General features: G+C 35.6%; 1 protein-coding gene across 3 annotated transcripts; it reads left to right on the top strand.

The window, feature by feature from the left end:
- The first annotated feature begins 3,108 nt into the window (after nucleotides 1-3,108).
- LOC18100478 (plasma membrane ATPase 4) lies at nucleotides 3,109-9,326 on the top strand. 3 transcript variants are annotated; one of them, XM_006381720.3, is made up of 16 exons: nucleotides 3,110-3,408; nucleotides 4,383-4,502; nucleotides 4,594-4,830; nucleotides 5,257-6,018; nucleotides 6,094-6,216; nucleotides 6,316-6,420; nucleotides 6,524-6,668; nucleotides 6,766-6,930; nucleotides 7,036-7,274; nucleotides 7,382-7,414; nucleotides 7,513-7,594; nucleotides 7,692-7,852; nucleotides 7,952-8,125; nucleotides 8,208-8,390; nucleotides 8,490-8,671; nucleotides 8,820-9,326. In XM_006381720.3, exons 1-16 carry the CDS (start codon nucleotides 3,358-3,360, stop codon nucleotides 8,914-8,916), a joined length of 2,859 nt encoding a protein of 952 aa, XP_006381782.2. In that variant the 5' UTR covers nucleotides 3,110-3,357; the 3' UTR covers nucleotides 8,917-9,326. The 3 variants fall into 3 exon arrangements, with proteins under 3 accessions (XP_024459023.1, XP_006381782.2, XP_052309469.1); XM_052453509.1 differs by lacking the exon at nucleotides 3,110-3,408 and adding an exon at nucleotides 4,108-4,269; XM_024603255.2 differs by having other exon boundaries at nucleotides 3,109-3,408; nucleotides 6,766-7,274.
- The last annotated feature ends 740 nt before the right edge of the window (nucleotides 9,327-10,066 follow it).

The following is a 10,066-nucleotide window of genomic DNA, read 5'->3' as shown; positions in this document are numbered from 1 at the left end:
TAACAGTGCAATTGAAAAGTGAACAGTTCTGGAACTCTCTGGAAAATACCGACGGAAAATTCCATCGGTGATTTCCTTTGTAATTGACATGATGAACAGTGTTCACAGTTTTACCAACGAATTTACCGACGGATTTTACCGACGGAATAAATTTCTCCTCCACTTCTTCTCCCTTACAAATCCTTTATTTCTCTATGAAGTTTCAAACTCTCTCTCTTTCAAACTCTCCCGCAAATCCCTCTTTAATCTTATTTGCTCTATCAATGATTTCTCATAAACACACTCAAACTCATATACTTAAAAAGATTAAACCATTTATTTGAAAAAAAAGAGAAAAAATGTCTCCTCTCTATTTATCATTTTTAAATTAAAAATTACTCTATTTATCCATCAAATTTTGAACTAAAAGTTTATATTTATTTAGTCCAGTCTAGTCCAATCTAATTAATATTATCCAACATACCAAATATTACCTGAAAGGCCAAAATGCAACATCTTTATTATTATTCTTTTAGGATCATTACATACAAACACGATGACCTTTTATAAAATGTTGACAAAAGTTGAAGTTGAAGGAACTTTTTTGATCTTCGAGGGCCGGCCCATGGCTCCACCAATATGAGTGTAAATAACTTTTTTTTTTTTTTTTCAAATTACTGTTATAAAAGTTAATCGGTCTGTGCAAGTTTTGTGTAAGCATGACTCGGAAACTAATTAAATTGCGAGTGATTGGCTGCTGGAGTCGCTAATTAATGACAAATTTGTATTTAATACTTCATTTTAGTTGATGATAAAGGTATCGAGACCTTGTAGTTGTCGTCTCTAACAATTGTCTATAGAATACCATTTTATAAAAAAAATTAGTTTTGCATGGTACAAGACATATACATATAAAACCTGATTTATATGCAATCACATTATAAATATCTAGTACAACAATTAATGATAATGGTTGTGATTTAAAATGTTTTTTGATTAAAAATATATCAAAATAATATTTTTTTTATTTTTTAAAAGTTATTTTTGATATTAACAGTGTGAAAATATATAAAAAATAATTATTTTAAATAGATTTTAAATTTTTTATAAAACGTTAAACCCCGTTCCAAAACTCATAGTTCACAACATATACATAATAAATCATATTTACACTCATTCTACGGTATTTTTCCAAGCAGAATTAACATGTGTCAATGGGAAATAATTTTAGTGTGAATCATAATTATTTAAGTTCTTAAAAAGAGGTATAAATCAAAGTACACGGGATGAGAATTATGTGCTTCAAATTAAAGCAAAGCTTCATAGAATAGTAGAAAGGGTTAAAATCACAATTTGACTGTATTTGAGAGGTTTCGTTGGCATACCTATGGCACAGCTACAACCACAAATTGTTGGATCTAGCAGGCAGACAAAGTGACCTCGCTTTTTTAATTTTATGCCTGTCCACAGAGACAAAAATAATCACGGGCACTAACTGTTCAATTATACAATACTGTTAACCCATTTGATTTCCTTTTGGTAATAAAATCTTATTTTAGAGTTTTATAAATTCCAGAAATTTTATCAATTTGGGTAAAGATTACTTTAGACTTAATTTTTAAATCGTATTTATATTTATAATATTTATGTTGTATGTATCATCCACACACATATTATATTGTTTTCTTTTCACATTACAAGCAAACACATAATTTTTAATTGTAGTTCCTCATATATATATATATATCTGTCTGTGTGTGTGTGTGTAAAAAGTTTGTGTTAATAGTTTTTATTAAAGAGTTGACTATTGGTAGTAGGATCAGTCAATGGGTTTATCGATCATTCAATGAGTTGACTATTATTATTTTTTCCATTATATATTAACAAACAAAATTAGACTTTGAACCTTGTTACACCAAATTAAAGAAATCATCGATCTATACACATGCAGATACATAGCTACCAGTTAAGCTTATCGCATGAAGAGGTGAATATAAATCTAATATTAATGTAGGGTTTATTTATGAGAGTAAGCACATACACTTGTTAAAATAAGTTTTAAATCTTCCTCCATTCTCTTGAATGAAACGAAAATAAATCTCTTTGAATTAGTCATTTTAAACAAATAAAGGAAGTGGGTATATTAAAGCAAATAGAATCCGTAATATACATTTCACATATAGTTTAGAAATAATAAATATTAGATTCACAGTATATATCTCTTCAAAATTTGATATTTTAACTCAAAATCTAAATCTGAGATCTTTATTTTACTGCCAGAATTCATATTCAAGTTTTCACTCGAGAACATGTTAATTTAACTTTGAAATTCTACAGACCTGTTTGGGAGTGTAGTTGTGGTTGCTTTTCAAAGTCCTTTTCATGCCGAAATGAATTAAAATGATGTTTTTTTATTTTTAAAAAATTATTTTTTAGATCAGCACATCAAAACAATCCAAAACATAAAAAAAATATTAATTTTTAGCAGAAAAAAATTAATTCTTTTTAAAATACGGGTTGGCTTGCGTTTCGAAACGCTTTCTATTATTTTTGTCCCCTTAAGTTGGAGCTTGGTGTCGCTGTGAATTTGTTAAAATTAATTAATTAATTAATATATTAATTCTTTGAGTAACACATGATGATTTAAGAATCACTTGGTCAAGGCATAAACTCCTAAGATAATGTTTATTTCATTCCATCTATCAAGATTATTCAAAAATTAATCTTTTTTGTTTGTTCTTAAGAATCAGCGAAGGACATGCATGCCAGCAACAACAGCAAGATTTGTGGAAGAAGAAGATTGATGATCTTAGGAACCCTTATTAAAGTGAATGAATATCTAATTATTATAAAGGAAATTCTATTTATTCATGAGAATAAATGCTGAGAATCTTAACGTTTCAGGTAACCTAGTAAAGTAGCACTCTACAATGTCCAGATTACATTCCCCCAGGAAAGGACAGGTTTTGGAATCCCAAGACAACACAACCAACCCCGACAAGTCACCGCTTAGAAGAGAGAGAGAGAGATCCTTAAAACTACTCCTACTTCCTAATTGTGAATGTGGGTCCTACTTTTGTAGGGTTTAAGAGAGAGGGGGAGGAAGTAAAAAGTAAAAACATGTCCATTGACGTCTATAAAAGGAGAGGTTAGAGGGGCTTGAAAGAAGCCTCGTCTTAATCATCTCTGCACACACTCTCTTGATCTCTGGCCCTTTTCTTGGGATAGGCAAGGTCTCATTGAATGGCCTTTACCTTCATTTCTCTTCCTCTTCTTCTTCCATATTGAGTTATACATAATCTTGTTACCAAAAACCGATTGAGAGAGAGGGAGAGATTTTTGGCTCTGCGTTGTGGTTTCCGGGGCTAGAGTGGAAAGATGGCAAAGGCCTTTAGTCTCGAGGAGATCAAGAATGAGAACGTTGATCTAGTATGGTGTTTTTTTTCATCAGCACTACTTTCTCTTTATGCTGTTTACATTTTCTGCTGCTGCTATTTGCTAAAAAATCATTGAATGGTATACTTTTGCTGTGCATGTGATTGTTGAGAACTCTATGATGATCATATATAGCTGAATAGAATCCTAGTTTCGCCCCATTTCCAGTTATGTTCAGATCAAGATGGAAATTTTTCCAACCTCGTGTGTTAGAACTCTTTTCATTTAGTATGAAATTGAAAAGGACCCTTAAAATTCTTCACTTTTTCCCATTTCATTTCTCTTTTTTTTTTTTTTTGGGAAAAAAGCTATCGTATTTTTGGGTATTTTTTCTCACATGTGAAGACAACTAAAGAAAGAAAGAAAGATAAAAATGAGGTGGCTATGTTTTTTTATATTTGTTATCAATTAAAGATCCCTAAACAAAGAAAAAGCATCTCTCAGCCTTTTGTTCTGCTCTTTTGGATTTTTTAGTACCTGTCCGTGGTCCTTTACCTTTTCCCGTGGAATTTTTAGTCTCTCTCTCTCTCTCTCTCACGTTCAAACCGTACTGACACTATGACCACTGGGTTTATTTCTTGGATTCATCAAGTATTTGATGATTCTGTTGATTTGACAAGTTTGACCCTTCTTTTCTTGGAATTTGCACCGTAGACCTTACATCTTCTATTTGAGAGATTCGTGCTGCGCTTCCGTTCGCGTACCAATCGGAATCGCACAAAGTGGGGGCTGTCCCTTATGCGAGAGCAACCTTTTCTCGGTGTCTTTTGTAATTCCAAGACTTGAAAAAATGATACTCGCTGTAAAATAATAGGGTTGTTTTAACGGTCATTTCTCGATTGAAATAATTAATAGGTACAAAAGTTAATCCAAATTGTTATAAAAATACAATGGTTAAAAAGTGAAATTCAAGGGGTCACCGGGGATACTAATAATTGCAGTGTTGTGAAATTGGTTTTTGTTAACAGGAAAAGATTCCGGTTGAGGAAGTGTTTGAGCAATTGAAATGTACAAAAGAAGGTTTGACCTCGGAGGAAGGAGCCAACCGGCTTCAAATCTTTGGCCCCAACAAATTGGAAGAGAAAAAGGTCCCTAATGATACCTTGGCATGTACATGGAAGTTATTATGTTATGTTGTCTGCTGATTTGTGGACTAATGACAAGTATTTCAATGAACAGGAAAGCAAATTTCTCAAGTTCTTGGGGTTCATGTGGAATCCTCTATCATGGGTTATGGAAGCTGCAGCTATCATGGCTATTGCATTGGCGAATGGCGATGGAAGGCCCCCAGATTGGCAAGACTTTGTCGGTATCACCTGCTTGCTTGTGATCAACTCTACCATTAGTTTCATTGAAGAAAACAATGCGGGAAATGCTGCTGCTGCACTTATGGCTGGCCTGGCTCCTAAAACCAAGGTAATTTGTTTTTTAAGAAACTGTGTAACACATTTAGTTGCAAAATGGCTAAGGCACTCTGTTCACATACATATGCATAAATTGTAAGACATTTTCATCGGCTTGTGTGTTTTATGATGTGTGAAATCTGATGACTTGGATAAGCCTCTAAATTGTCATTTATATTGGTTTATAGTGGACTAGGCATCGAGTTTTTTTTTTTTTTTTTTTTTTTTTTTTTTTTTTTTTTAAAGTCAGTGCCCTGCTTCGATACAAGTAAATAAGAAGAAACAACATAATCTACTGATGATAAATGTTAGATGCTGGCATAGTGCCATTATGATAGAAAAAGAGAAGAATAAAAAAGTGGTTAAACACTTGCTTAAAAATTAATATTAACTAATTATAATTAATTTTATACTTTATTTTCATTCCATGCTGGTGTAGGTTCTTAGGGATGGAAAGTGGACTGAGGAGGATGCTGCAATTCTGGTTCCCGGAGACATCATTAGTGTCAAATTGGGAGATATCATTCCTGCTGATGCCCGTCTCCTTGAGGGTGATCCTTTAAAGGTTGATCAATCTGCTCTCACCGGGGAGTCACTTCCAGTAACTAAGCATCCAGGCGATGAAGTTTTCTCAGGCTCCACTTGTAAACAAGGAGAGATTGAGGCTGTTGTTATTGCTACTGGTGTTCACACCTTCTTCGGAAAGGCTGCGCATCTGGTGGACAGCACCAACCAAGTTGGCCACTTCCAAAAGGTTCTTACTGCTATTGGGAACTTCTGTATTTGTTCCATAGCAGTTGGAATGGTTATTGAGATCATAGTCATGTACCCGATTCAGCACCGCAAGTACAGAGATGGAATTGACAATCTTTTGGTTCTCTTGATTGGAGGCATCCCCATTGCTATGCCAACGGTCTTGTCGGTGACGATGGCTATTGGATCCCACAAGCTGTCCCAACAAGGTGCCATCACTAAGCGTATGACTGCCATTGAAGAGATGGCAGGTATGGATGTACTCTGCAGTGACAAAACTGGGACTCTAACCCTCAACAAACTGAGCATTGACAAAAACTTGATTGAGGTTTTTGCAAAGGGTGTGGACAAAGATTATGTCATCCTGCTTGCTGCCAGGGCCTCTAGAGTTGAAAATCAAGATGCCATTGATGCTGCCATGGTTGGAATGCTTGCTGATCCAAAGGAGGTACAATGCCTGCTTTGCATATTTTAAGACATCAAGTAATGAACGCGAGCCTTTATCTCTTGTATATGTATGCAGGCAAGGGCTGGTATAAGAGAGGTGCACTTCCTTCCATTCAATCCTGTGGACAAGAGGACTGCTTTAACCTACATTGATGCTGCTGGAAACTGGCATAGAGCAAGTAAAGGTGCCCCTGAGCAGGTAACTTGTTGCTACTTTAGATTTCATACCACCTTTTGGTGTAACACTCGAAAAAGATTAGTGAGTTATCTTGTTCAAACTAATTTTTTCTGTGAATAGATCCTCGCCCTATGCAATTGCAGGGAAGATGTTAAGAAGAAGGTTCATTCTTGTATTGATAAGTTTGCTGAAAGAGGGCTTCGGTCATTGGCTGTTGCTAGACAGGTTCTAATGCCTTGCATTAATATTCTGCAGCGTTCCTTTGCTTTCCCTTCATTATTTTTGGCAAAAATATCCTCTTATTACTGGTACTGTGGTTTGGATGCAGCAAGTACCTGAGAAAAGTAAGGAAAGTCCGGGTGGTCCATGGGAGTTTGTTGGCTTGTTGAACCTCTTTGATCCTCCAAGACATGACAGTGCTGAGACCATCCGTAGAGCTCTCAATCTCGGCGTAAATGTCAAGATGATTACTGGTAATTTTTTGTTATTTGATAATCTCTTTAGTGAATGCAATGGTGATTATTTATTTTTTTATGTTGTTGCTTACTTTATGGTGATTTTAATATCCAGGTGATCAGCTTGCTATTGCAAAGGAGACAGGACGAAGGCTTGGAATGGGAACAAACATGTACCCTTCAGCTTCTTTACTTGGTCAGGATAAGGATGCAAGCATAGCTACTCTTCCTGTTGAAGAGTTGATTGAGAGGGCAGATGGGTTTGCTGGCGTGTTTCCAGGTGGGTGCTTTCGTTATGCCACCTATGACAGAAATATTCGGCACCCGTCGGTGTCGATTCGGTTAGATAGATTATTTTATCTAACTAAATCCATTTTCTTTATAGAGCACAAATATGAAATCGTGAAGAAATTGCAAGAAAGGAAGCACATTGTCGGAATGACTGGTGATGGTGTTAATGATGCACCTGCATTGAAGAAGGCAGATATTGGAATTGCTGTTGCTGATGCTACAGATGCTGCAAGAAGTGCGTCTGACATTGTTCTAACAGAGCCTGGATTGAGTGTCATTATAAGTGCTGTGCTGACCAGTAGAGCTATTTTCCAAAGGATGAAGAACTACACTGTTAGTTGCATGCTTCTTATGTTCTTGACCAAGCTCACAAGTTTTCTTCCCTTTAAATTCTATTTCCATTTTAACAATTAGTGGCTTAAATACCTTCACTATTGCAGATCTATGCAGTTTCCATCACAATCCGTATTGTGGTAAGTAACCACTAGCAGTTTCATTAGAACGTGTAAATGTGGTTTTCTATTATAAACACGGCACTACTCCTTTCTGACATTAAATTCGAATTTGGCAGTTTGGGTTCATGCTTATTGCTCTGATATGGAAATACGACTTCTCTCCTTTCATGGTTTTGATTATTGCCATCCTAAATGATGGTGAGTAGTGATGAGCGTGGTTTTAAAATTATTATTACTTTTTATGTAGGCCAAGACGGCATGGTAGTTTTGAGTATTGACTTACCATGTTTCGTAGGTACAATTATGACGATCTCAAAGGATAGAGTTAAGCCATCACCCTTACCTGATAGCTGGAAACTAAAAGAGATATTTGCCACTGGAATCGTACTTGGTGGTTACCTGGCATTGATGACTGTGATATTCTTCTGGGCAGTGCACGATACTGATTTCTTTTCGGTAACAGACGCCACATTTTGACTTGCAAACTTATATTGAGTTGCAGAATAGTGCTGTTTGGTGGATACCAATGAGCATTTTCACGTTCCACACATGCAGGAAAAATTTGGTGTCAGATCGTTAAGGAAAAATGATGAAGAAATGATGGGTGCTTTATACCTTCAAGTTAGTATTGTGAGCCAAGCTCTCATTTTCGTGACTCGTTCTCGCAGCTGGTCCTTTATTGAACGACCTGGTCTGCTACTGGTGTCTGCTTTCATGATTGCACAGCTGGTAATATTTGCTTCCTCCTTGATGTGGTTTGGAGGTGAAGAATTCCTTCAGAAATAATCTAACGAGCACTGGTTTTCATCAGGTTGCAACTGTGATTGCCGTTTATGCCAACTGGGGTTTTGCAAGGATCAAGGGAATTGGCTGGGGTTGGGCTGGTGTCATCTGGATTTACAGTATTGTTTTCTATTTCCCACTTGATATTATGAAGTTTGCCATCCGCTACATCCTAAGTGGAAAGGCTTGGCTCAATTTGCTAGAGAACAAGGTACATTATTTATCCCGAACACTGATCTTTCCAGGTACTTGAACATGTATTTAGTAGTTGGAACTGAAATGTGGCACACAATTTTTCCTCTTGTGACAGACCGCCTTTACCACGAAGAAAGATTATGGTAAAGAGGAGAGAGAAGCTCAATGGGCTCTTGCACAAAGGACCTTGCATGGGCTTCAACCACCAGAGACTGCTGGTGTCTTCAATGAAAAGAGCGGCTATAGGGAGTTGTCTGAAATCGCTGAGCAGGCTAAGAGACGAGCAGAGGTTGCAAGGTATGGCATTAGTCTTTTGATTTTTGTTTGTATCACTGGTAGAGAATATTGTAATGTTTTATTGCTTGATATATAATCTAAATCGATTCGGTCTTGAAGTTTTCAGTCATTAATCAGCTTACTAAGAGAATTTCTCTATCATGAATAGGCTCCGGGAGCTTCACACACTTAAGGGGCATGTTGAATCGGTTGTTAAACTCAAGGGTTTGGATATTGATACCATCCAGCAACATTATACAGTGTAAAAATCCTGAAATAACTTTGTTACCTGAGAAGGAAAGGCCTGAAGTTCAATGACAAACCCTCGAGAAAAGCAGATAGACCTGAATAGCTGAGAACTTCTGTAGACGGGGGAGAAAATGCTATTTATATAATTCTAGTATCTTGTACTTTTTGTTTTTGTGTTTTCAACTCTGGAAGAAAAAGGGCACTGTTCCCCTACTTCTTGCTCCATGAAGAGCCTTGTAATGCCACCTTGTCACAGTTTTTTCAAGGTTAATCTTCTGCTTAGTAACTTCTAGTGTTCATGTTTTTTTGCTTTGCTGTATGTTTTTTCTTCTTTGTAAGTCTGCTGTAACAAGACTCGCTGTAATGACAAACCAATGCAACAGCTTTTAAATACACGTTTTAAGCTCTCCTGTAATTTATGCTGAAATTCCGGAAAAGTCTCTCTTATACATTAAAATCCTAAATTACTGATTAAAATCTGTTTCACTTCTATTCACTTCTATTCACGTTCTTAATTTCCAATCCAATCATTTTGAATCTCAATCACATCAAATATACTTATATACTTATCAAATCACATTAATCCATATGATATTACACAATAGCAATTATGAGAGTTTTAAAAGAAAATAAAAACCAACATGGGTATGTGAATTTATAGGAATACAAATGTGAAGAGTATCAATTCTATTTGTACAATCGATAATCCAAAGTTCAACGAATACACTACAATCCCAAGATATACACAACATACTTAGTCTATATTAACAAAAGTGAGATAAGATAAGATTATGCCTAGCGCGAGTGAAAATGTCCTAAAAAATACAACATTTAAATATAATCATTTAAATAACTAATAATCTTTTGCTTTATCCTTTCAATAATATGTACAGAATCATAGAAATGCTTAGACAAGCTATCCATCAAATGTTCATAATAAAAGGATTTGAAGGTATTGGCAAACAAAGTTATCATATTCGTTTCTATTAAAGAAGGTTAAACATTTGTGGTTTCATCTCTCCATCTTTGCACATATGCCTTTACTGACTCTTGACTTCTCTTCTTCATGGTCATCATGCTAGTTCTATCAAGGCAATTTCCATATTGAATTTGTATAGCTTTAGAAAGACATCTGTCAAGTCTTTCCATTTCTTAATCCTGGTATTT

Source organism: Populus trichocarpa, chromosome 6 (genome assembly GCF_000002775.5).
Source record: "Populus trichocarpa isolate Nisqually-1 chromosome 6, P.trichocarpa_v4.1, whole genome shotgun sequence".
Lineage (NCBI taxonomy): Eukaryota > Viridiplantae > Streptophyta > Magnoliopsida > Malpighiales > Salicaceae > Populus > Populus trichocarpa.
This window is presented reverse-complemented; position numbering and strand designations above follow the sequence as displayed.